We start from the raw sequence: 27,759 nt of genomic DNA on the forward strand, positions 1-27,759 counted from the left end.
AACCAATCACTCTAAGAAAAATAAAACACAACTAAAGCAGGGAGTTGTACTCAATGATCCAAGAATTCAAGAAGCATTTGGACAATGCTCTCAGGCATATAAAGAGATTCTTGGGGTGTCCTGTGTAGGGTCAGGAGTTGGACTTGATGATCCTTATCAGTTCATTCCAATGCAGCATATTCTGTGGTTCTAAAATCTTTTAAATCCATTAGAAATATTGTCTTCATTCTTGCAGGCTGCTGCTGAAATACTTGCAAACTAGATCCTATACCAAAGAAAAAAGTCTTAAAATATGTAAACCAGTATCAAGTGGTGTTTTGCAGGGCAAGGCTCCCAGCTGGACACAAGGGACTTCACCTGCAGAGGGTCTGAAGCCCTTGGATTGCCTCTCTGACATCCTCCACAGGCATATGGACAGCTCATTACAAAACTCCTGCCACACAAACCATTTCTAGATCATTTCTCCTGGTTACAAGGGCACAGATTGCCGGGGCAAATAAATGAGCAGTCAGTATCTGCTGTCTAGCAGTGTGCTGCTTGTTACAGTACATCACCAACAGCTGTAGCAATGGAAGCTCATCATTCTTCCCCAAACTTTACCCGTTATTGAAACAGAATCCTAAATCCAAAGTCCAGTTTGTTAATTTACTATTGAAAGGGGAACAGATGAAATTCTCAGTTTTATTCTGAGCGGTCAGCTCAGTGTGAGGTTGTATCTTTCCTACTTGAGGACATTCCCACAGATATTTTTCTTATTGCAGGGCTGACCCTACAAAGTGATTTAGGTCTGCTGAATTTGTCTGTAAAGTTAGTGAGAAACTAAGCCCGAGGTGTCCGTGTTATCATAACACAGGGCAGGATGGGTTGATCCAAGGTGGAGTTAAATCCTCTCTTATGATTCTTAACATATACCACAGTATTTTGCCCTTATGATGTTATGGTGCAAGTTGGAGCACTAACTTGCCAAAAGCTTTAAAACAAAGGAGCTAAGGGGTCATTAACTAAAGACATCCCCTTTCCTCACAAAACACAAATCAGTGATTTCCCTCTGCAATGATGCTGCTCTAAGCACAAGCAATGGGGAAATCACATACAAAACACCTCCTTACATCCCTGTTCAGAGATGTTGAAAAACTGTAGAAAGTAAAAGTAATTGCTTGCAGACAGACTTCTCTCAATCACAAGAGAAATTATTTAGTTCTTAAAAGGAGAAAAAAAAAGCTTCATAAATGGTACAGAGGAGATCACACATGCTGCATAGTTCCAAATCCTCTGTTGCCACGAAACTCTGTTTTTTCCACATATTTTATGAAAATGAAGAAATCATTGCTTACCTGAGGTCCAATAAGACCATTGATTCCTGGGAATCCTGGTTCTCCCTTTTTACCCTGCATGTTCAACAGAGGAGAACATATTAGAGAGCAGACCAAATGCTGCTATTGATTTTCCAAAGTCTGTTACCCCCAAACTGGTAAATCAACGTAATGTGAGTACACAGAACACAAAAGCTAGAAATGAAGACAGCAGACACGATTTGGAAATGAAATTCCAGCTGTCTTTGACAGTCCTGTATCTTCCAAATTGTGACAATAATCCTAAAGTTGAGGGTTGTTCTCATGCACATCATGGCATCTCCTACACTCTGCAATCCCACCTGGCTTCTCCCTACAGACAGGTAAGAAAGTCGTGGTGCTGAGATGCAGCCAAGGGAGGTGCCAAATGTCGACATGGGCTGAGAGGTAAAGCAGTGTCCCTTTGGTTCCCTGCACTGCTCCACGCATGAAGATATAAAATAATTAAGAACTTTGGTGCATGGTTGAATAGAAAGGATTCACAATCTCTAAGCTGGGAAACAGGAATCCGTGAGGCAATTGTAAGTAAGGGTGCCATTAGCACCAAGGGGCAGAGCTCACTGACTCCTCAGCAAGTAAAAATCATCCCTTCAGGGGAACCAGAGAACTTCACTGGTGCAAGGGAAGGACAAGCCAAGACCTGGAGTATACCCTTGCACCAAGGTCACCTATATGGATTGCTGCAGCATCTCTGTCCCCATGGGTTTGACCTCAAATGATTCAAAAGGAAAAAATCCTACACAAGAAAAATGAGGAAGAAAGGATGGAGAAAGCACTGGAGTTAAGGCAGAGGCTGGATTTGTTTCTCAACCAAACAGGTGACATGCTGTGTTACTTTAGGCAAGTCATATATTTTATAAAATTGATCTATTCTTCCCTCATGTGTAACAGACACTGAATTATTAATATTTCTGAGGCTGTTAGTAATATAGTAGGAGGATACAAGAAGAGTCATGCAAATATCTGAGAAACAGACTTTCTTCTCTGTCATTTCTCCTTCTCATCCAGACTGATTTTCTTTTTAGAAGGAAAATATAATTAAGGAAGTTTATGTCCCTGATAATGTGAATGGTCATACAGATGCTTAAGATTCATATATAAAATTTTCATTTTTCTTCATGGAAATAAGTGCAGAAACATCTATGAACAACAAGCTTTCTGCTGACTTAAATGAATGAAAAATCTAATATCAAAAACAAAACAAGTTTTCATCATATTTTCCTCAGTTGTGACTGAGATTTATTAGCTGGTGTGTCAGAATCAGTCATTTTACTTGTTTTTCTCATAAAAAAATCCCCAACAACCCTCCACTTCAAAACAAAGAAAATCAGCGGTCATATACAGAAGAATTTAAGAAGAATATTAAAGGAGTGATTATAGGGTCCTCAGATATCAGAAGGAATTTGTAATCATTTCCAGGACTTGATACCAATAAAAATTTGAATTATATACTCCAGCACACCCACTATTCATAAATGTTCCTTCTACTTTTCCAACGTTCATCATTTCTTTTCTTGTCAAAGCCAACAAGAGCCCATTTTTAATCTGAAGGACTCGTCACCACAGGATTTAACAAATGTTTTCTAGTTAAAGATGATCATTTTGCCCACTGTCAAGGTGACTATGCAAAGGACACTGTTAAAAAACTCAAATAAATAAATAAATAATCTTATGAATAAAGCACACAGGATGTGGTGTGTGGGGCCAGACACGGGAGATGAGCCACCTCCAGCTTCCTTTCCATGTGGGAGCTACATGTCAAGGTGGCTACTTCCAGAGTTACAACATTGAAGCCAGAACAGAGAATCACCGAATCATGGAACCACAGTCAGGCTGGAAGGGACCACAGTGGGTCATGGGGTCAAACCTCCCTGCTCCAGCAGGGTCATCCCAGGGCACAGGCACAGGATTGTGTCCAGACAGTTCTGGAATATCTCCAGTGAGGGAGACTCCACAGCCTTTCTGCACAATCCATTCGGCACTCAGTCGCTGCACAGGAAAGAAGTGCTGCCTCGTGTTCAGGTGGAACTTCTTGTGCATCAGTTCCTGCCCGTTCTTCTTGTCCCATTGCTGGGCACCAGGAGCAGAGCCTGGTCCATGCTCTGAGCCCTCCCTGCAGACACTGACAGACAGGGATGAGGTCCCCTCTCAGCCATCACTTCTCCAGGCTGAACAGGCCCAGCTCCCTCAGCTTTTCCTCATAAGAGAGATGCTGGGGTTTTTCTCTGAGGCTTGGTCCCAGGAACAGAGGTAGATTTGTTACCAGGCACATAGGTGTACCCTGAACCCAGGAGTTCCCAGTTTTAACTTTTATTATTATTATTATTATTATTATTATTACTTATCTTCCTGACTTACATGTCTTAAACTTGGAGTAGGACATTCAATAAATGTTACTACATTATAAATATAGTAACATTAATTATCTTTGAATAAGATTATTCTTACTACCCTATGAGACTGCTGTATTATTTTTTGCTATGTATTGATTGTACCTTGTATCTTGGAAAGATTTTATCAACACAACTTTATAAAACTAAGCTGCAGTCCAGCACAACAAACTCAAAATGGTCTCGATAGGTCCTACTTCATGCCTGTGTGGGAAGTACTGCTGTAGGATAAATGTTTTCTCTTGGTCTCTTTCTGAGATTTCAATCACTTGAATGAACTTGTAACATTTAAAAAAGAGGCAAATTCTTGAAATCCAAGTTATTGAGTACACTTCAGAAGAGCCCTATGTTTAGTCTGTACTGGCCACAGATCTGTGTGCTTTCCAGAAGCATGTCATACGTCTGCACCTTTTGTGTCTATTAAGAAAAAAAATTGGTTTTATTTCCAACAAATATTTCAGTAGATCAGGTATCAAAGACTTAAGAGCAGAACCAAAGCACTTCAGTTCTCTTCATTTTGACAGAAGAAAAAGGACAGGAAGAAGAAAAACAACCACAAAACCACCATAAAAGTGAAACCAGACTCTCAGATTTCTCCTTCTTCTTCAGGCAGTTTTAATAAATTGAGGACAGTATTGTCTGTCACTCAAAGGTCTTACAGGTCACATGAGAATAGCAAAGCATTTTTCTTCACAAAGTGTGCTCCTAATGTGAGAGTATCGTTGTCAAAACGCAGACCTCCAGTGCCAGGAACTTCTGACTAATAAAATGAACACAATCCAGTTGCTTGGTTCAGGATGAAATTGTTACCTCCTGCCCCCAGATAGGATCTGTGGAGATCCACCAAGCCCAGGACTTTGATTCATCTCATGTATTCAGTCATTGAATAATGGCCTTTAATTAAAAAATATATCTATTTATCTAAGATGCCTGGTGACTAATAAAGACCTTTAGGAGAAGTCTAACTAGCTCGACACAACAGTCTAGGGAAAAATTCAAAGACAGAACAGATCAAATGACATCTATAGTCAAATGATCATTAACAGAAGCATTTTCTGTCCTGTTGCAGATCCTGACAGATCACTGTCCTTTACCCAGCTAATATGCTCTATTAATCTTATTCAAGAACCAACGTTTCACAGCAGGCTTTAAAACCAGGGTAATTCCTAACTTACCAACTTATGAGTAAAGCACTGCAGAGCTATTTTCTAAAGTGATATTTTCCAAGGACTGAGAAATTACAAGAAAGTAAGTAAATGCCCTTTTCCACTGAGGCATTGACTAAAGGCTGCGTGCACTATCTTCCCAAGAAGATTCCTAAAAGTCAGGTTTACAGCTAAATTGAATAGCATGCAATCCAATGGACAGTCTGTAGAAAACCTCTTAGCAAGGGGTGTATTTCTTCCCTGTACTGTTGTTTGCTCATCACCCTCCTATGGTCACAGGTTCTCACACAGGCTGATAACAGCACTGGTGCTGACTCAAAGCACTGCAGGCAAACCCCATGTTCTCCTTTAAGGAGTGAGCTATCATCAGGTCTCTGTGATTATTTTAAAAAGTACTGAAATAGCAGTACTGAGACCCAAGTGACTGCCTCCAAAAAGGCTAGGCAGGTATCTCACTTCCACTCCTATTTGTTGACTCCCTTGAGGGCAGAGAGGCCCTGCAGAAAGACCTTGAAAAATGGACTGGGCAATCACCAACTGTACCAAGTTCCACAAGGGCAAGGGCCAGATTCTGCACCTGGGATGGGGAAACAGTGGATATATGGACAGACTGGGGAATGAGAGGTTGGAAGGCAGCTGTGGGAAGGACCTGGGGGTCCTGGTCAATGGAAAGTTGAATATGGGTCAGCAGTACCCTGGCAGCCAGGAGGGACAACCCTGTCCTGGGGCCATCAGGCACCAGCCAGGCAAGAGAGGGGATTGTTCTGCTCTGCTCTGCACTGGGGCAGCCTCACCTCGAGTCATGGGGGCAGTTTTGGGTGCCACAATATAAGAGAGATATAAAGCTATTAGAGAGTGTCCAAAGGGGGGCAAAGAGAATGGCCTTATGAGGAGTGGCTGAGGACCCTTGGTCTGTTCTGCCTGGAGGAGACTGAGGGGTGACCTCATTGCAGTTACAACTTCCTTGAGAGAGTGTTACAGCGGGGATTACTGTAACACGCATATATCAAATCAGGAGTCCCGTGGAAAAGAAATATATATGGATGGACTCTTGCTAGATGTTTCAGAGATGTTTATTTCTCCAGCCGCATGGCCGGGCTCTGCCCAGGAACTGCTACAGTCAGGACCCGAGGGTCCTTCTGCCCGTGCAGGAAACACAAACCAACCCATGGGGAACGAGGCTGAGCAGGGGCACGGAAACCCCGTGCCTCCCTCAGGGCTCCCAGGGCTACATGGCGGGGGAGGGACCCCGACAAGAGAGGAATAGGAGGGGCAGGTACAGATCTCTTCTCTCAGGTGATAGTGACAGGACTTGAGGTAACAGCATAAAGCTGAATTGGGGAGGGTTTAGGTTGGATATCAGGAAAAAGTTTTTCACCCAGAGTGTGGCTGAGCACTGGAACAGGCTCCCCTGGGAAGTGGTCACAGGACCAAGCCTGACAGAGTTCAAGAAGTGTTTGGACGGTGCTCTCAGGAACATGGTGGGATTCTTGGGGTGTCCTGTGCAGAGCCAGGAGTTGGACCCAATGATTCTTCTGGGTCCTTTCCAAATCAGGATATTGTATGATTCTATGTTGTCTAGTGAAACGTTCTTCATAAGAACAGGCTGAAGCAAGGAAAGGCAGGTTCAGAGTATGAGTGTAATAACATCAGGCCCACTGTGAAATTTACCTTTTAGCAGTACTCAAATATTTGAGACATAATTCCATGTCAGAGAAAATCCAACATTTTTTCATACACAGGAAAACTAAGCTCCTGGCAGAGAATGGTACACCAGCTACCACTTTTGGGAACCCTCTTTTTGAGTACAGACCAAACAGAAAAGAAAACAAAAAGTATTGCAAGAATCTTTACACTCATTTGACTTCCAGGACAACAAAATTTCTCTGGAATTTCAAAGAGACTCCATTTGTAGTGGTTCTGCACACTCAGTCATATCAAGAATCCCCTGGGCAGTAAGGAGCAGATATAAATACAGAGCACATAGCAAGAAAGAACCTGTGCTGCATTCAACCTGTCGACTCCAAGAGGTACTGAAAGTTCCTGCACCATAAATAAGGAGTATAGGGAAGGATCTGGGCCTCAGGATTCTTATGTAAGTAGAAAAGTACATGTAAGGTGGGTGAGAGTAGCAAACCTTATTGAACAAAGCTGTCCTGAGCCATTTGAGACTCAGATTAAATAAAAAAGCAACTCACCCTTTGACCTGGCAAACCAGGGACTCCAGGCTTGCCTTCCAGACCAGGCTGTCCCTTTAAAAGTGAAAAGATTTAGAAAGTTAACAGAATAAGAAAAACTAGTGAACTATATAACAATTTCCTATCTGTTTTGTGCCACCATTACTTCATGGGTACCCAGACAACTCTTACCTGATAATTATGTTGTCCTGTGAGCAGAAGAGAATGAGTAAACAAGGTAGAGAAAAGTGACAATGCCCTGATTAAATACAGAGCACACAACTATATTTAAATTACATTATTCAAAACAGATTTACCTAAGTAACACATCTTCATAATGCCATCAATTTTACAAAAGCCAATCAACAGTGAAACACAACAAGCAATTCAAAAGAGAAGAAACACAGAGTGTTTGCAAATGAGGCAGCAGTGACAGTCTGAACTGAGACATCCTGCAGAGCTGGGTCATAAAATATAACTAGAATAGGCTACAATTTAAGTCAGAAGTAAGAATGTGGGCATGTACAAACTTTCAAAAATTGTGCTGAAATATAAACACACATACCCAATTCCTAGTTTTCATCCACAAAATATTTCAGCCATGACCTTGTGGCATAACGCCAACCCCTCTGACAGCAAATATTCCCTGACCTTCATGACATGACAGCTCAAAAGTTATCAGTCAGTGCCTCTCTGAGATGTGCTGAATGCCCATACAGCTCTTCAGGACATTAGAAACAGAAAGCCAATCAGGTTCTGCATGACAACAGCCTTGAGGCAAAGTCTGCCCATGTCCTGGTTGTCACCTCCCTGTGTTCAGACAGGCCATCCACAGCACAACACCTCCTCTCAGCAATGAAGAAAACTGGAGGCTGTGGGCACTGTTTAAATATTTTATAGCCTGAATAATGTATAAGATTTTCGTATGCCTCACTCCAGCCTGAGTTTCAGCTTCTGAAATTGCAAGCAGTGAGAGAAACAACTTACTGGAGGTCCAGGAAGTCCAGGTTGGCCTTGTGGTCCTCGTGGCCCAGGCTTTCCCTACAGGAATGTTTGGGGTTTTTTTTAAAAAGTGTTAAAATATCTTTATGAAAATGTGCATGGGCACATTAGACACGTTGTCTGTCTTTACAGGACCTATACCACCCCTTTCCCCACAAGTCCTGAAGAACCAATGCAGAGACCAGCTGGTTTTCTCCTTAACCTCTGGCTACTCGAATTATCAGCACTCACTAGACTGCAGACAGAATGATCCACCCACACTCAGCAGGCACTTATCCATATCTGGCTCTCTGATTTTCAGAGGTCTGAAACATTGGGATATCCTGGATATTCCACTACAACACTCTGTGTTGGGGTTTGGTGGTGGAGAAGAGCAATTTTTGCATAAGCAGCTTCCACCAGCATTTCCCCCAAGCCTGCAGAGCAGTGAAGGGCTTTAAATTATCATTTATATGATGTATTCCATTAAATTAAGTAACAGCTAAATGCAAATTGCACATCTACCAACACAAAATCAAGATTTAAATATATATATATATTTATACATAGGACTAACAGACTGACACAATGGATATGTCCCCCCGATTTGAGTGCCCAGGTTCAGAGAGAAACTAGGCATAAAAATCAAATACAGTTTAACATTAATGTTAACACATTGCTGTCCTTAAATAATTGCATTGCTGACTCTACACTTCATACTTCTTATTCATGTAAGATTCACTGCATATGAGAAGGACATTGCTCTTTTTCCTTTCTTGGTTATTTTCTCCACTGTGAACAGGAAAATTTATTTCTTGATGGCCTGATAATGCTTCCATCCACCTGCCCTTTAAAGTACCATTCTAAAGAGAAATCTAACCTAACAGGCAACAGAATTACATTAAAATATCCTTGCAATGAAAGAAGAGATATTGAGTCTCTCTTACTTCCTCTCCTTTTAGGCCTTCAGTATGCACCTGCAATAGAAATGCAGAGTCAAAAAGGATGGAAAGAGTAAATACAAGGCAGAAATAGAAGGCCAAATATGGGCCCCCACAGGGTGTTTTTCTCCCCTTGAGGTTCCTTCAAATTGCATGATGACTCCTACAGCTCCTCAAATCCTGTTGCATGCTGGGGGATGCTTTCTATTTAAAGAGCTCAGACTGACACAAGGTTTGCTCACACAGTTACCTGTGAAGTGATTTGGGTGGCTGTATAAACAGTAAGAACTTAATTCATTATCTCATCATATAAACAAGTTAGTAAATTCCCCAGATCTTGTTTTATTCTAAATTACAAAGTTCTATCGAATGCAGAAGGCATCACATAACAAGCAGACTGGCTTGGGATATGCCCCACCTGTTAGGCTCATTTTCAGATGTTATACACATCTTTCAAAATTTCTTGGTAACTACTGTCCCATCATTAATATTACATTTAAGCAGGACAACAAAATGTTCTTACCCAAATAGGGTGTTTTTTCATAGTTTTCTTTTTCTAATTCCTTTACTTTCTACCACATTCTGAGTAAGGGAATTGCCTGCTGACTTCCCCATGATTACCAGGGAGCCTCTCATTCTTGTCTTTAGTTGAAGAGTACTGTTTCCTATTTTAATCCTATTTTTTTGGAAAGTAAAAGGGATACACCCTAACTGATTTGTTACTTGCCCGTACTGAACTCAGTTCTAGACATCTCCTCTGCATACTTAGTGGTAAATCTTTCTCCATTCACTTGGAGATGACCTCTTCATACAGACAATACTAGTCTCTGGGCATGCTGACATCCCAACCAGAGATGTCTCTGGCATCAGTGAAGGCACTGCTGAATGTAGAGGGATTCCTTGTGGAACAGGGGCATATGATACCCCTGGAAAGATTGGACAACCCAAGGTTTCTGAGGAAAAACCCCTGAACTGGCCCCTGGCTGCAAGCAAGGCTGGAAAGCACCTGGCTGCAGGCAGCCCTGAAAGTCCTTGGCAAAGTTATGCACTGGTCATCTCCCCCGCTGATTAGAGGCTGTCTAGAGGGACTGGGTGTGAATCTTTGCAAAAGTAGATATAAGTTAGCATAGTTGAACAATAAAGGGAGAACGATGCTCAAATCGTATCGGTGTACGTGTCAGTACTCTGGCCAGCTCTTCAGACTTGGTCCCTAAAGCTGAAGGCAGAGGGATGCACAAGGATGTTAATTTAGTGCCATGGGAAAGATAAACCCCACTCTTTTGTTTTCTCTGCTTAATTTTTTCATCAGTGCTTTCCTGATTTCAGCACATCAAGTCCTAGCTGTCTTACATTCCACCAGGACTATTTCAGATACAAGCCAAGGAAAGATCATTCCCTCTAATCAGAAACTGCCTTTTTCTTCTCCTACCCCAACTCTCACACTCAGTCTGTGTCAAAGACACTCAGCTACTCAAAACTGAAATTTCATTTGCGTTTGTAACTTTCACAGGCTCTGTGTACCAAAGGCCACTTGGAATCAACTGTCAGAAACCACACAGTCTCCTGTCACAATATTGCTCTGTTTGATGCACTTGATGCAATGCTTTCATCGCCTCAAGTCCTGATCTTCACACTTCACAATCCCCCAAAATTGTGGCAGAGCATCTCCTCATCGGAACCTGTCACAAGCCTTCTTCAAAAGTCTTCACTTTTTAAAACTTCTTTAAAAAAAAGAGCAAACCAAAAGGATTTAAGAACATCTCTCAGTGAGATCCTCCCACCCTGCACTTCAACTTTCTCTTCTCATGCAATAGTGCCTACAAAGTTTGGGAAATCTAAAAAAAAATTCTTACTAAAGTGCCAGGCAATCCTGGAAGTCCTGGTTCACCCTGCAGGAAAACATAAAAGAAATGAAAAAACACACACAGAACACAACATGGCATAATATATGACACAGTGCAAAACAAAATCAACAACCTGAGCATGTTTTCCAACTGTTGTTGTACATTCTTATTTTCAATACCACCCCATAATTAATAGATCTGGACACACAACCTCAGTTAACTCTGTTTCTCTGCTCTGCAGATGAATGCATACAGGAACTGGTTGTGGTCTGTGTTACTGTGATGATTTTACATTCATTTTAATGACATTCAGCGACTTAAAATGAATGATGCACTTGGATGCACAATAGCATTAGATTTTGGCTTCAAAAAGTCTTGTATTTGCTCTGTACACTTACCACATAAACAAACTGCTTGATGCATAGATCCCTAACAGACCCTCAACAGGATGGATATTTAGGAGATCAAAATGCTTTTGTTCATTAGTGACCAAAATAACTTTGCAAAAAAAGTGAATAATGGTACCATTTTCCCCAAGTCATTTTATAGAGCGAATCATGCCACAGTGTTTGCAAGACACTAGGATGCTATACCCTCTTTCCATGATTTATTGCTATCTAGGCTATCAATTTGTTCCAGTTCATTTTTCTTCAGTGATGTCCATCATTTATTATGCTTTAAGACTGTTTATACAGAAGGTATATCCTTTACTTTAGGCACAGACTGGTGTTAAATTTATCACACAGCTTCCTTCCACACTCTATTTATTCATTACTCATGCAGGTCTCTGAATGACCCAGCATATTTTTCATATTTTTTTCTCTTTAAGTTCAATTACTATGTGTTATTTATTCAGAGCTTCATAGAATGGTTTGAGTTTGAAGGGACCTTGACAACCGAATCACTGAAACATTAAGGTTGGAAAGACCTCCAAGGTCATTGAGTCCAACCTTTGACTGAACACCACAACAGCAACAAGACCACAGCACTGAGTGCCACATCCAGTTGTTCCTTGAACATCTCCAGGGATGGTGACTGTACCATGTCCCTGGGCAGAACCTTCCAATTCCTGACAATCTTTCAGTGAACAAATTACTCCTGATGTCCAACCTGAATGTTCCCTGGCATAGTTTGAGGCAATTTTCTCTTGTCCTGTTGCTGGTTGCCTGCAAGTAGAGACAGATCCCAACCCAGCTACAACCACTTGCCAGGGAGTTGTAAAGAGCAATAAGGTCCCCCCTGAGCCTCCTTTTCTCCAGAATAAATACACACAGCTCCCAAAGACACTCTTCATAGGACTTACACTCTAGATCCTTCATCAACTGCACTGCCCTTCTCTGGAAATGCTCTGGCACCTCAATCTCTTTCTTGTCATGAGGAGCCCAGAACCAAATGCAGAACTTCTCCCCAGTGCTCAGCACAGAGGGACAATCACCAGCCTGATCCTGCTGGCCACACTATTGCTGACACAGAATGCCAGGAGGCTGCTGGCCTCCTTGCCCAGCTGGGCACACGCCGGCTCACATTTGGCCGCTGTCGGCCAGCACCCCCAGGGCCTTTCCTGCTGGGCAGCTTTCCAGCCACTCTGCCCCCAGCCTGGAGCACTGCAGGGCCTTGTTGGGAGACAAGGGCAGGACCCAGGCCTTGCTCTCCTTGAATCTCATCCTGCTGGTCTCACACCATCCAGCCAGCCTGTCCACGTACCCCTGCAGAGCCTTCCTACCCTGCAGGGCATCGACATCCCCACCCACCTTGGTATCATCACAAATTTGCTACTGAGGGTACGCTCGATGCCCTTGGCCACATCAGCAGGACAGATACTGAAAAGGACTGGGCCCAGGGGACAGCGCTACTGACCGGACACCAACTGGATGTGGCACCATTCACTGCGACTCCCCGGGCCTGGCCATCCCGACAGTTCTTAAGCCAGCAAAGAGTGCACCTGCCCAAGCCCTGGGCTGACGGCTTTTCCAGCTTTCCCCTGTGCTGTGGGAGACGGAGTCAAAGGCTTTGCTCAAGTCCAGGGAGACTCCACCCACTGCTTTTCCCTCAGCCTTGAGGTGGGTCACGCACTTCTCAAAGAACAACACATTGCTCAGGCAGGACCTGCCTTTCCTAAACCCACGCTGGCTGGGCCTGATCCCTCGGTTCCCCTCTCTGGGCTGTGCGATCCCACTCACAACAATCTGCTCCAGAACCCTGCCGGGCCCCGAGGTCAGGCTGACAGGCCTGCAGTTCCCCTCGTCCTCCCTCCGGCCCTTCTTGGGCATGGGTGTCACACTGTCCACCCCTCCCCAGGCAAAGCCCTTCAGGGTTGGGGCGCCGGCAGGAGCTTGCCCGGTGCCTGCCCAGCCCCTGGCACGCAGTGGCCCTTCTCCCCCCGCTGGCATGGCCACTGGCCCGCGGCCCCCGGCCCCACGGCGATGGCGCTCCATCGTCAAGACGGCCCGGCGGGCTCTGCGCCGGCTCTTCTCTTTCTGCTGCCGCAGTACGCAGCTGGAGGAGTGAGCCCGACTGCCAGCACCGGGACGATCCCCAAGGATGACTGCTCATGCTGAGGCAACCACCTGCCAAAGGTAGGTCCTGCTGCCAGCCTCAGCCCGACACACCCAAGACAACAGAAGGGTATCCTGGGCAGGGAGAGCCGGCTGAGGATGGATTACAGTGTTGCCTTGTAGAATTACACAGAAGGTGGCAGAGGGGGCAGCTGGATGAAGCGCTATGAACTCAAGACTGATCACTACTCCAGGAAGAAAATAGAAGGAATTGCTTCCAATCTCTGCATTCTTGGATAAGGGTCACTGACTTAATCCAGAGGTGATAAAGAAATACAGAACTGGCCATGCCTTTCCACTCACGCCAAAGAGCTACGTCAGAAATACCAAAACCACAACATCATCTCTAACACCACAACATCATCTCTAACAGGGAGGGAAACATAATGCTTCCCTGAATACTCTAACAACTCTGTAAAATAACAAGGTCAAAATTGCTGCTGAGAGCAGTGAATAATTATTTTGCAGGTAGGAGGCTCAGAGTCATTTTGTTGTCACTTTCTGAGTCAATTCTACATCTCCTGGGTCAGAAAAACAGCTTCTACACAAGCATATTGACATCTCTACCCACATTTCTTATATGAGAAATATTTTCTGACCCAAACTACAGTATTTCTTTCTACTCCCACTATGAGCATTAAACTAAGAGCAGAGGAATCAGACACAACACTCACACCCATTACAGACTGAAGCCCTGTCAGAAAAGTGAAACATTTAAATGTATATAAATTTCTGTTATACATAAATGAGATAAATATTAGTCCAACAGCCCTGATACTTCCAGCACTGAGGGCCCAAAGAAGAATTAACAAATGTGTTTCTAAATCCACTCTGTGCACCCCATTCCAACTCACCTTTTCTCCTTTGGTCCCACTAGCACCAGGGGGGCCAGGGCTGCCAGGAGGGCCCTATAAAGAGGTAAAATTGAGAGAAAACTCTTTGTTTCTAAAGTGCAGGAGAAACATAAGGCTGCAGGTATTGGCAGCACAAATAGTGATATCCTATTGTAGTGGGGAGGAACTAATAGAACACATGAGGCTACTTTGACTCTGCTGTACAGAGAGGAAAAAGAATAACAATGGAGATGCCACAGCAACCACAATAACACCAATCCAATTTCAGCTGGTTAAGAAGAATTGCAGTTCAGTGAATATATCAGTGTCAAACACAAAATTTAGTATAAAATTCAGACATGAAGATTTACCCCCTTCTAAGTGTCTAGACATGAAAAAGGAAGAAATGCTTCAGATAACTAAACTTCTGTAACAGGGTTTCACTTGGAGAAATTGTTCCTTTGAAGTAGTAAACAAACAAGATTCATCTTCATGTCCCTCTGCAATTTCCTAGTTCATCTATGTTTGCTACAAGTATAAACCAGTTCCTTATCCTTTTGTAACACCGAAAAACATGTCCATCTTACAAGGATAGATAAACACTAACTAGATACATACTTCTTGGTACAAAGTAAGCTGTGACTGAAGGATAGAACAGGATGCAGATGCTGCACCTCGGAGGCTTCAGGCTCAAGGGTGGCAATGATTAACTGCATGGCTTTTGGCAAATAACTTATGGCCTCTGCTTCTTACTCTGTTCTTTGCTATTTAGACCAGAAGGTCCTTGGAAGGAAAGGATGCCTCTCATTAAGTATCATTCTCTGGGTAATGAAAACAGTCTTGCAGAATCTACAGATAGCAGTTTTAGACAAAGCATTGTGTGTCTGATCAGCAGAAATGTACTGATCTTCTGGGCCTTTTTCTGTTTTCTTTTTGTTTTAAAAATGTAAATAGTTCCAAGCCTTTTTTATTTCAAACAAACCCAATATATTAAATCCAGTTCTCTTCCTTTCTTGTTGTGGGCTTAAACAACTGAATTTTTATGAGTGCTTTTTTATGTATTTAATGAAAATTAAGACAAACATTTAACTTATCACGTTTAAAGGACTGGCATTTCCTGTAAGTGTATATTGCATTCTAGTTTAATTCTAAAACCAACCAAACAAAAAAATAAAATGGTGCCATCAAAGATCCTCAGAATAGGGACATGTTTGGGTACTGTCATGGTTCAGCAGCCACCAAGGATAAGTATCAGTTTTAGAGTCAACTTCCACTTGTTCCAAAGAAACACTTCATGTTACTGAGTATTTGCCACATACCTGTTTCCCCTCCACACCTGGCTTTCCAGGGAACCCATCCAGGCCTCTCTCTCCCTGGAAAAAAAAGAGAAAGAACCACTATAACTCAAATCTGTGGTGTTTAGGTCACTGCCCTGAAGGGTATGTCCATGTTATCTGCTCCAAGAGAAATGAATAAGGAGAGAAATTCCAGCTAGCCCCATAGAGAAAATGGCAAAAGTTCCCACATCTGTACCATGAAAAGTTGCTGCAACCAGAAGCAGTTGTGTGCTAGCTTTCCATGTTGGCATCCTTCCTCTGCCTGCTGAGGTGGGTTCGTGTAAACTGGACAATGGGCTCCAGGAGAATGTCAGCCCCGACCAGCTCTTAAAAAAATAATGAAGCAGTCCACCAATAGGTCAGTTTTAGCCAGTAAAGGAAAAATCTTTTATTCTTCACCTTTCCTTTCTGTAACCTGGGGAAAAATTAATCTGTTCCTATATGTCTCCAGAGCTGGACAGTCCACAAAGTCCATATGCAATTGATTTCACTACTTTATTACCTGAATATATGGGTTCTTTCCCCTGTACCTAAACTTGACTCTTTTTTTTTGCTGCACTTCCAGACTAGTAAGTCCTTCCTTAACCCCCCACAGAGGGAACTGTTTCTTTCATCTTTACAATGACCTGTTAAGTATTTGAAGATTTACAAAACTCTCATTTCAAATTTCTCTAGACTAAACCATAATACTTTCAGCTTTACTTCATGGCCATGTTTGTCAGTCCTCCGATCATTTTTGTTGCTCCCCTTTGTGCAATGTCCAATTTTTCCACATCTTCATTGTAGCTAGGTGCATGAAACTCAACACAGCCAAGGCTAACTTTGAGCAGAAATATGTTTTCATGTTTTGTAGACTATTCTTCTGTTTAAATCCCAGGAGAATGTTTACTTTATACCAACCCACCTTCCACAAGACAGCTCCTTGATCAGTTGTTCCCAATCCATAACTGCAATTTGTTGTCCTATGTGTATGAAACGTCCTGCAGTTGCCCCTTCTCAATGTCATCTTCTGCTTTGGGGGATTGTGTTTACAGGATAATTTTGAATTCTGACCCTGATCTCTACTGTTCTTCCATATTCAAGCTCAACATATTTCATATTTTATAATCAAGGTTCTTGATAGAGATAACTGGATCAATTACATACTTGTGCTGAACTTCACTTTTCTCCTACTGATTGTGGCCTTTGACCATTCCAACCTCTTTAGTTTAAAAACTCTTAGAAACAGGGACTTTCTTGTGCTCTTTAAAATCCTTAAACCTCTGTAAAATGAAACACAGATTTTGCTTGGATCCTGCACCCATAGTTGAATATAAACTATCAAACACGCACACACAGTGCCAGTGTTAATATGAATGTGCATGTAAAAACAAATTGTACAAGTAGAAACAGTGACAGAAAACTAATAGTTTTATGCTACTTTTTAAATGTTTTTATATATCTTAAATCCTTTTAGACCACTGTTATTGCCTGCAAACCCACACTTACAGCACTGGATTTAATTAGCTTCTTTGTAAACTACATTGATTTGGCAAGTCAGAAATGGGTTTGCTAATCACTGTTTATTTTTCCTCCTTAGAAAGTAAATCAATCTTCTAGCATAAATGTTATTTCAAATTATGTATTCCAGGAATGAAATTAGAGGGACCCATATCCTACAGAAAGCAGCTGAAAAGCAGTGTCAGACACCCAGATCCACTTGCTTTGGAGGTGATAGGTTCCACATTAACGTTTTCTTTTGCACTGACTGAACTACAAATATCCTGAATCTAAGACTTTCAGCAAACAACAGCCTGGTATATTGCTGACAAAATGTGCAGTCCGTTCCCAGGAGAATTTTTAACATCAATACACTGCAGCAATGAGTACTTCACACATGCTGGTTTAGCTGCCAAAACAGAAAAGCATCGATGTTCTTACTGCTATCAGTGGGGGCTGGGAAAGGCAAGTGTATTTTTTATAAAAGCAAATACTAAAAATTCCATTTGAAAACTACTGTTTTTCTGCTGCTTCTTCAGAAAAATCTGTCATTATAAATATTTTTTAATATTTTTCTGTTTTTTAAGTAAGGCTACTCAGTGAAAGGTAGTTTTCTCCGAACAGAAAGAACAAACACATTAAAGTTTCATTCTCAAATTTTCACTTTAAGACTCAATTTCTTTCTCCGGTGTTCTACTGTTTTATTTTTTTCTTTTAACCACTGGAACAAAATGGTGAAGGCTCACAAGCAATCAGGGGAAATGACAATTCTGCCAAAACTTCAGTGCTGCTCTCTGACCTCTACCATTTAGAAAATTTAATGATTTGTTGGAAAAAATATTACCCAGGAGTCTGTAGGGCCCTGGAAAAGGCTGGAGAGAAAAAAAAATCATTACAGAGGGATCTGACAGCAGCAGACCAGCTCTGCTGCCTCCTTACACAATTCCTTCTCCATAAAAAAGACAAGGGTTTACAGGATGGACACAGGATTATGCAGCAAAAGCAGTGCCCCTTGTCACACTGAACTCCTGGACGTGCCTAAATCAACATGCCAAATATCACATACAGACATGGCTCCTGTTGGCAAGGAAGTGCATCATATTTATCTCTGGAGTCTGTCCTGGGGTCTACAATGAGCTCACTGGATGCAAAAGGGCATGGGATTTCCCTCACATGGTGCAGTGATTTTCTTAAAGTGTAACCAGTACTACTGGATTTGGGAACCTCATTATAAAACCTCAACATTTACATCCGAGGTCCCAGGATATGTGAATAAAGCAGCAAGGTGGATGGGATACTTAGGGCTTTTTTGGTAGTAAGGGGGAAGACTTGACAGAACAATACTCAGTGCATGAACCAGTGCTGATATTATAACCTGATATTATAACCCCTTTTCTCCTCAGGCACAAAGAAACACAGATTGCGTAGGTGTCAGTATTCGGGTTACAGACTGAAGAGCAGACAAGAAAATATTTGGCCCACCGAATTTACGCCCACTGTTTTCACAGTAGCACTGACTGGTAGAAGTTAAAGCACTGGCAGTGGGTGCACTGAGACCATCATTAAAATCCGGAAAAAAATCAAACCACAATTGTTGTAGCAGAGATTTGGCTGCTTCAGGGAAAAAAACAAAAAGGATGGGGAGAACCTCTAATTGTGCAGATCCTTCTAATGAAACAAAACCTAATTCATTTCTTCCCCACTTTAATCTTCCTCTACTTAGTCAGCTGCCTACCCACACACAGCTCCAGCTTCCTCTCCCATCACAGTGATGTCAGAAAGATATATTTTCTTCCAGGAGCCAAATATTCCAGCAGATTAGACAATGTTGCCTCTGGAAAAGCAGCAGAGGCACTGGCTAGACACAGGACACCTATCCAGTTCTGCAAAGGGCTGAGGGAAAAGCATGAGGAAGATAATGTACAAACCAGCCATTTGCTCTAGCTGCAATAACAAGAAGAGGTAATATAAAATATGATCCTGGCTACTTCATCATAAACAGCAGAAAGGACACTGGTAAAGAGAAACACAATATCTCACACTAAAGGTCTACTGATAATTTTTCCCAGTAGGCAGAAGTTTGGTGTTAATGGCTGGGTTTCCTCTCCAGAAAAAGACAGGCACTGAGAAATGGGAACAAAGCTATGCCAGCAAGATGATGACTCCCTCCTTTACACAAACACAGGCAAAGTTGCCAGACCCTCCCTGGGATAAACCTGTGTCAGGACCAGCTGGAGTCATAAGTGAGACAGAACATTTTTGGGGGGCCTTGAGCACTGCCAAGCAGGTCTACAGCAGAAGTGGGTGCACATCTGAAGTCTCTCTGAACACAATGAGCAAACTGAAATAACTAAGGTTTTGTGCCTGCCCATCTCGCCTTTTAAATACTTATTCCAGGTATAATAAGCACTTGGTTTCTTCCTTGAGCCACAAATATGGTTCAAATCCCAGAGTGACATGTACTCTGTAAAACAGCTCTTCACAGTCAGGAGAGAACATGGAACTGGGAAGCAACTCCTTTTGGGTGAAGCATTTATCATAGGACAAATTACCTGGTACTTACTTCTAGTGAGTTTATGGGGATGGGAGAAGAAAGAAACATAGGAAGTTGGAGAACGTGAAAAACTGGAATGAGATAGGAAAATGTTGGATGCAGACTTGGTCAGTGGCAGTCAGTGATCATTCTCAACTCTCAGGTTTGTGGACACCCCTCCAGATCTCCCCACTGGCAACCTTCACTCCTCCTCTCTCTCCTCCATCCCTGGCTACACACAGACAAGAATTCCCTGAATGTGTGCTTAGTAGACAGCATAGATCCCAAAAGCCCTCCTGCACACCCATGGGAGGTGGAGAGCACTTGGAAGTGCAGCACAGTAGGCAACTCCATCATTCAACCCCGTCCAGAGCTGCTGGTAGCAGCCCACCTCACCTAATGGGCAAAGAAAAGGCCTGGCTTTTCCTAGCATGAAGCAGAAATACCTTGTCTCCTCGTGTTCCCTTTTCTCCTCTTTCTCCTTGTAGACCCTAAAAATAAAAAGAAACAGAGATTATAAAGCTAAATCCAAGTAGAGGCATAGTTATCTCCTCTAATTAGTCACCAAATCAGTGTGCACATCTGCACAAGCTATTCAAGTGAACCTCAAGGACATTTTCTGTGTTGCCAGTCCTCAAAGTTGGCTGCAGGCATGGTCTAAGCAGACCCAGAGCAGGGACCACTTGTGAGCCCAAGAACATCTGTAATATTATATTGCCTGCAGACACACGACCCTCCTGCCAACAGCAGAGTGGAGGGACAGGGAACACACCACAGCTGCAGATGGCCTGGAAAACAACCAATGCTCTGAATTTTTCATGTTTCTTGTAAACAATGAGAACTTTGGTAGAGGACAATACTGATGAGAAAACCTATCACATAAACAAGCAAGAATTCCCATTCCTGGTGGGTTTGGATGTGGTAGCCAGGCAGACAGCAGGTAGCTTTGAGAACTGGCAAAGGTTAGATGCTCTCTGTCCTGGGGCCCCAGCACATTTTTGTGCTATAAATCCAGTGCCAGTGTTCCTCAGGACTGCATAATTCATCTCTTCCCAGCTACACCAGAAGCATTGCTGGATGTAGCACTAACAGAGACAATTGCCTCAATGGGCACAAAGGGATTTCACCTTGCTTTGGCTCAGCAAACACCTTGTATTTTACCTTTATTGTAGAAATTGAGCAATCAACTAATAGCTATAGAGACAAATACGCTCAGTTAGTAGTGACCTCTCTAAAACTGCCAAAGCTTAAAATGCTTCCTGCTCTAATAATTTAAACTTCAGTTTAGTTTACACTATGGTGGAGTCTTATCTCCAAGCTAATGAGAGCTCCATGTTTGGGTGTATTTGGCCCTCAGGATGATTTACATAATCATCTAAATGGGCAGGGATATTTTATACTAGAGCAGATTGCTCAGAGCCTAGTCCAAGCTGGCCTTGCGTGTTTCCAAGGATGAGGCATCCACCACCTCTCTGGACAACCTGTCCCAGAGTCTCACCATCCTCATAGTAAAAACTATCTAATCTAATCTAAATCTAACCCTTTTACTTTAAAACCATTACCTCTTGTCCTATCACAAGAGGTCTTATAAAAAAGTTTGGCACCTTTTAAATATTGAAAGGACACAATAAGGTCTCTTCAGAGCCTTCTCCAGACTGAAAAATCCCAACTCTCAACCTTACCTCACAGGAGAGGTGCTCTAGCCTTCCTACAATTTCCATGGCCCTGTTCTGGACCTGCTGTCAGAGGTCCATGAATCTTTCCTGTGCTGGGACCCCAGAGCTGGATGCAGCACTGCAGGTGGGTCTCATCAGAGCAGAGCAGAGGGGCAGAATAATTTCCCTCACCTGCTGCCCATGGTGCTTTTGGGCTGTGAGTGCACACTATCAGCTCATGTCCAACTTTTCATCCACCAGCACCCCAAGTATGTCTCACCAGGGCAGCTCACAATCTTTTCATCCCCCAGCCTGTGGGAGGTGGCCTCAACCCATCTGGGTCATCAGATCTCAGAAAATCCAGACAGCCTTTCCAACACCAGTTTAAAGGCTGCTTACTAAGCTGGGACCACAAGACAGAGGTGCTAACTGGATAGAATCTAATTTATTTTGGTCTGCTGTCTGTTCATTTAATGCAGGTTTTTCCCCTGAGCCTAAAGGCTATTCCCTGAGAGTTTTGAAAATATGATTGGAAACTTGCTGAGAAGTGGTATTTTTTTTAGTGTTCTGATGAAGTTTTTTAGCACCGTATAAATGGTGCATCATCACAGACCAAAGCAATTGCATTACAGTGGGAGCATCACGAAATCACCAGCTGTTATCTCAGTAATCAAGTCATTTCTGCTGACATCTCTCTACTGGCTACAGGTGTGTTCTCATTTAAAGAAGACAGAAGAAATTCAGTGAAGTCAAGAAAATTTCACCACTTGGACACAGTGCAGGTAAGTGGACAGAGAGACTATAGACTGCTTAATAATAAAAGAATATAGCTGGGCAGAACACATTGAAAAAGGAAGTTTCTAGAGCATTAGAAATTGAACAAGAGCCATGACTTACCGGTGCACCTACGTAGCCTTTAATGCCTGGAGGACCCTGTTTTCCCTCGGATCCCTGACAAGGAATTGAGATACAGTAAACCACCAGAAACTCTTTCACATAAAAGACCAAGAATAAAATTAGTTAGTCAGAAATGTAAGTTGCTCTTCCAGGCTCACATTGAGCTGTTGAGGCTTCTTGACTCTCTCAGTGCTAGTAAAGGAGTAATGTTCAACTTTCCAACTACTTACCCAAAGTGACACCCCAATATTTTCCTCTGTCCCCTCAGACATTAGCAAATTTTATCCCTCTGCTTTCAGACTTAGTCTACAAAGGCAAACTGTGCCATACAAGTTTCTCTACAGGTTATTTCAGAGGGTTTGGCAATGTCAGTTGTTGCACATGACATCTGTTTTGGCTCCTGAACACAGTGTTAATGGAACAAAGCAAAGATATACATTGCTGCAAAATGACCACAGTCTTCAAAATGTTATATGTTTTGAAGAGTAAATGAAAAGAAACAGATCAGAACTACATTTTCCAATGTTTATTTTTAATAATAAGAAAAAATGCAGGAGGATCAGGTACATTTCATCAATCCTTCAGCTGGTTGTGCACTGACTCTCCCTGGAGAAGGTACATTGAAATGGACAGTATTCACTGTGTGCCTTTATGTGTCTTACAGTGCCTGAAAATTATCTGGATCCTCAGCTGAACAGGCTTAGCCCTCTGAGCCATCCTATGGACACAGCCTGGGTCTGGCAAGTTGACCTAGAGAACTGGTTTGGCATATTATATCACATATTTAACTGATTATTTTCTTACTTATATCACTTGCCCTTTCCCACCACTGTCAGCTAACTCCTGTCTAACCCTGACTGGGTGGCTGTAATGGATAAGGCTTCAAAACAGATAGAGGTATTATTATTAAATAATTCAAAAATAATTTCTACATTTTCTATTAATAGAAGTTTCCTATTAAAAAGATAATAAAATTAAAAATGCAAGATGTGTTTGCAATGAATTAGTAGCAGAACTGAGGCTTTTTTTTTCACCCAGTGCAGTGCAAGAATGGGGTTCAAGCACAAGCAAAGGTGGCTCTGGGATCTTTACATCATCAGACATGTGAGAACCTCTGCAAGGTCAGAAGCATTACAAGTCCTCTAATAGCAGAGGGGGAGCAGCAGGCATGCACCTAAATCGCTCCTTCAGCCTGCAGAAAAATACTGCTACCAAAGCCTAGACAAAACCCCAAGAGAAACAGAGTCCTGCTCCAAGCTGTCCAAATTCTAGAATCTCATCTCAGTCCTGTTACATAAAACGTGGTCGTAACACTCAGCAAAAGTTATAGAGAATCTGGGTTTGCCTGGATGAGATGTGCTGAACCCACTCAAGGCCTGTGCTGAGATCATGTCTGGTAAACCAGAGAAGCGTGAGACCTTCGACAGCTCGAGCAAGCAAGAAGGAAATTTGTCAAAATGAAACTCTTACCTAATACTTTTTATTTCAAAGGATTGATTTTTTTTTCCCCCTCTCCCTCTGCTTTTTCTATTAAGTGCAGATAACTGTCAGTTCAGATGGGAATGCTATAGCTATGTCTGTGCCACAGCAATGACAACCACAAAAAAACTCTTTATCCTTTTATTAGAGATACAGGGGAAAAATAAGAAGGAAAATGTTGAATATTTGCTGCAGGATATTATGGGCTAAAGGGTCTGACCTCAAAAATCCAAACTTTATTTCTCTGCTATAACATCGCACAGCGAACAATCTCAGCTATGGCCCTTTTTCTCTGGACCCACTTATTCCATTTAAATTAACCTGCCAGGTCCCACATACTTATGTGAGAGTTTCCCCACTGACCAGTGGATATTTCTTGCCATCTCAGACCACCATGACATCTTCTATAACCAGAAGCTCCAACACCTCAGCACAAGGCTGGCTTTGATAACTCTTTTTTGTGTCCAGCTTGTAGCCAGCAAGATCACATATCCTTCTTGGGTAGCAGTGAAGTTTACCCTCCAGGCCTGATGAAAAGGAAAAAAAATACACACCAAACCCCACAGTTTTATGCCAAAGACACTGAGCTAGGAGTCTAGTCTAGTCTGTCTCCCCTGGAGACATCACTGAGAAGGGATGACATACTGAGGCCATTTCATTCCTGCAACCTATACATGTACTCTAATGGGCTCAGCAGCCATTTCTGTAACTCTTTGGACTGAAATCCCATACCAGGAGTCTGGAAGACCCTTGTCTATGCTACTGGAAGCTTCACACAATTAACGAGGTCTGTAAAAAGTACAAGACAATTTCTTAAATGAAAGTGCTGGCAATTCCCACTGAAGCAACAGGCTCCACAGCCAAGGAGACAAACAAGGGGCTGAATTTCCTGGGGCACAGGTATCATTGCTGAGCACACATTGGGCTTGCCTGGCTCAATGCTAATGAAGATGGATTGAACCAGGAAGGACCACAACCCAGCCAACCAGAGAAACTGCAAGGCTGCTCTCCATGGAGCCTGTGGTAGAGCCCAGAGCTGCTGTATTGATGCTGATGACAAAAATAAGTGATCTGGCAAAAAATACCCCAAACAGTCATTACACCAGTAATTGGAGATGTGACCTCTCTAATTGCCAACGCCACTCATCCTTATACACCTTGTTCCACGCTGGCAACGTGCTCAGGCTTTACACCGAGGCATAAAGGAGTGTGCATTCCCATTTTAGATTTTAAAGTCCTGTCAGCAAAGTCAGGATTATTTCTTAAAATAGCTCAGGCCAGAATCCAGCTCAAGGACACTGCACACAGCCAATGCATCCGTTGAGGTAAATGAAAGTCACTGTGAAAACACACATTTTATATTTAGGCACTGTGAGAGGCTGCAGTTGGCCAAGCTCCTGTCTTCCCTGGGAGCACCTGGCACTGTCCAGTCAGATGTCTTTTGGTCCAGCCCCACCAGCACTTGTCCTGCCCAGCCCATAGATCTGAACTCCTATTCAGCATTGCCTCATCAATTGGCTGAACTGCATGTTCCTGATGAACCTGGTGGGAAACATGGAGCAGGATCAAGTCCACCTTGAGGTAGATGTAGGTGCCTCAGTTTAGCTTGGTTTGGAAAAGCTTTGCAAAGCAAGCGTGAGGAAGTTCATACCACAAAGAGCATCATATAGCCTGCTGTTTTGTAATTCCACCAAGTGAGACATGCAGGACAGAGAGAAAATATGTATTGATTTACTTGATAGGAAAGATGCAGCTGAAAAGCATGTGAGTGATAAATTCAGTTCATTTCATCCAAGATCAAAATCCCACTGAAGGGCAAAATATTCAGTGTGCCTCCACTCAGCCCAGCCCAGCCTAGCCCAGCCCTGCTTTGCATGTGTCATTTATCTCCTGCTGAAGCCAGTACGGTCCCTATAGAGAACCCTGGGGTGGCTGCCAAGTATTTCTGCTAATCCACAGACACCCCATAAGTTCCAATACCCTCCTGATGGGACTTTGGGAAAGGGTGAACATTTCCCACAATGCGAAGACAGGACAGTTTGGAGACAGGGCTCTCCATAGCTGAGGAACCCAGAGGACCTGTATATGACCTGAGGAACCCAGAGGACCTGTATATGACCTGTTTCATCGAGTCCTCTCAGACAGAGCCAAGTGACAGCCAAGGCTGCACCCAGAAAGATGCTGAGGTACTTAACTCCTATTTGAGGATAAAGGCATCAGTGAACTCAGTGCGAGATTTAGGTGACTAGAAATGTCTCTTCCAGAAAGATGAGATATTCAAAGGTCTTGGCTTGTACAGAAGCAGAACTGAGTGAAGTTATTTCAGGCAATCAAACTGTTGTCCTTGCGGCACCTTTCACATGATACCCCTAAAAACACACTTGTCACAATGCACCATCTACTTTTTGTGTTATTACAAGAAGACTGAAACCACCTGAGGGGTATTTTATCCCCTCAATAACCAGGGAACAAGGCAAGGAGAGCTGAGACTTTGAAAGGAGATTAAAGAATTGCTTCTTCAAAATTCATATTTCTGATGCTCAGCTAAGTCTCACCAGATCTGCATTCAGAAGCACTTTGTTTGAAGCAAACCCAGTGATATAAGCACTGGCTCAAGTTCTGTATCACTCAGCCACTGTTCACTGGTGCAAAACTGAAGCTCCCAAAATAGGCAGAGACATCCAGGCTAGGGTCTCTACGTGATTTTTTTTTCCAAGTCATAATGTAGGGATAATAATCTCATCTGCATCTTTGTGAGAATTGGAAAATCTACTGAAGACATGAAAAAAGGCTTATGTGCCCCAAAACATGTTTTCTTCACCTTCTCCAGCTACACTGTTGATTGAACAAAAGGTATTTCTTCTTTTTACATACTTTGTTTAATTGCTGATACCTTTAGCAGACCCTTGATGAAAATGAGCATTTTGAGTTTTTCCATTCACCAGTGAGAATATCAAATGTCATCAACAAGGAGTAATTCAAGCAACATACGCATAAAAAGTCAGTGAAAAAAATATGCTTGCCCGTGTAAAGAAGAAATGGAAAACTTACCTTTGGACCTGCTGGCCCAGGCAGTCCAAATGCTCCTGGCTGTCCTGGTTCACCCTGCAAATAACAGAAATATCACTGGCAAACACATATCTTTTATATACAAAGGCTAGGATAGCTCAAACCAGTCAGTACATGCATTTAGAAATACTGACAGTCCTGAGTACTGCTATACAGAGATCTGAAAGCTTACAGTGTTTTTGCCTCACAAAAAATGAAATCAGAAAGAAACAAAATGAAAAGCAAAGCAGCTCTTCATCTGCTCTCAAAACACAACCAAGTAGCAAGAAGTGAGTTCCCTAAGTTGTGAACAGCTTGCACTGATTACAGCATGCAAAAAAGGATTCCTTGGAGTCAGCATAACGCATTTGGTTTTGAATTTGCACCTTGCAGTGTATGAACACATCTTATAAGGAATTCTGCAAGTACAAGTATGACACGTCCATCCCGTGATGTGATGAAGTTGCATCAGTTCTGGAAATAATATTGAAAAATTGTCACAGTTTTTCCAAAGCAGGACAAGTGTGGCACAAAGAAACAGGATGTAAGGAAAAGAGCTGTTCTGCTGTATGTCACTCCTTTTGTGTATGCCTGCCCTTCCAAAGGATCCTTTCCCAAGCTCCTTCAGTTGCCACCAAGTGACTGCCACAAAGAGACAGTGAATGACATGGTGAAGGTTCACCATCAGGTTGAAGATAATTCTAAAGGATGGTGATCAGGCTAGGGAAAGGATGCAAGGCTCTAAAACATACTTCTATAAGATACTGGAAAACGTATTTGTGGTTTTGTGTTTTAACTGTAGTCCCCTTACAGGCAGTATTCGGTACACTGCATCCTTCCTTGAGCTAGCCCTGCCCCTCCTCCTCTTCTCCTGGCTTTTAGCAGTGCACAAGAGGAGTTCAGGCCCTTGCTTCTGTGACCAAGACTCCAATTTCTCCAACCCATGTCTGTTGTGGAAGCACAAGGTAGTCCCTTGCACCCCTGCCATCTCCACTAGCCAAGGACTCCTTGCCAGCCATAAAACAAGTGGCCAGGCTCTGCAGCTGCAGCTATTTACCAGCAGGTCTCAAACCACAGGCTGCTCCCTTTCCC

At 42.7% G+C, this 27,759-nt stretch overlaps 1 protein-coding gene across 1 annotated transcript in view; it reads right to left on the minus strand.

Moving 5' to 3' along the window:
* COL22A1 (collagen type XXII alpha 1 chain) overlaps positions 1–27,759 on the minus strand; it is a 200,630-nt gene that overhangs the window by 80,964 nt on the left and 91,907 nt on the right. Inside the window, exons 14-23 of the mRNA XM_069005532.1 lie at positions 26,671–26,724; positions 22,141–22,194; positions 20,035–20,079; positions 15,559–15,612; positions 14,261–14,314; positions 10,861–10,896; positions 9,014–9,043; positions 8,073–8,126; positions 7,107–7,160; positions 1,335–1,388 (exon numbers count right to left, since the gene is read on the minus strand). Coding sequence (XP_068861633.1) covers positions 1,335–1,388; positions 7,107–7,160; positions 8,073–8,126; positions 9,014–9,043; positions 10,861–10,896; positions 14,261–14,314; positions 15,559–15,612; positions 20,035–20,079; positions 22,141–22,194; positions 26,671–26,724 — 489 coding nt within the window. The remainder of the gene's footprint in view (positions 1–1,334; positions 1,389–7,106; positions 7,161–8,072; positions 8,127–9,013; positions 9,044–10,860; positions 10,897–14,260; positions 14,315–15,558; positions 15,613–20,034; positions 20,080–22,140; positions 22,195–26,670; positions 26,725–27,759) is intronic.

This window comes from Aphelocoma coerulescens, chromosome 2, assembly GCF_041296385.1.
Source record: "Aphelocoma coerulescens isolate FSJ_1873_10779 chromosome 2, UR_Acoe_1.0, whole genome shotgun sequence".
Classification (NCBI taxonomy): Eukaryota; Metazoa; Chordata; class Aves; order Passeriformes; family Corvidae; genus Aphelocoma; species Aphelocoma coerulescens.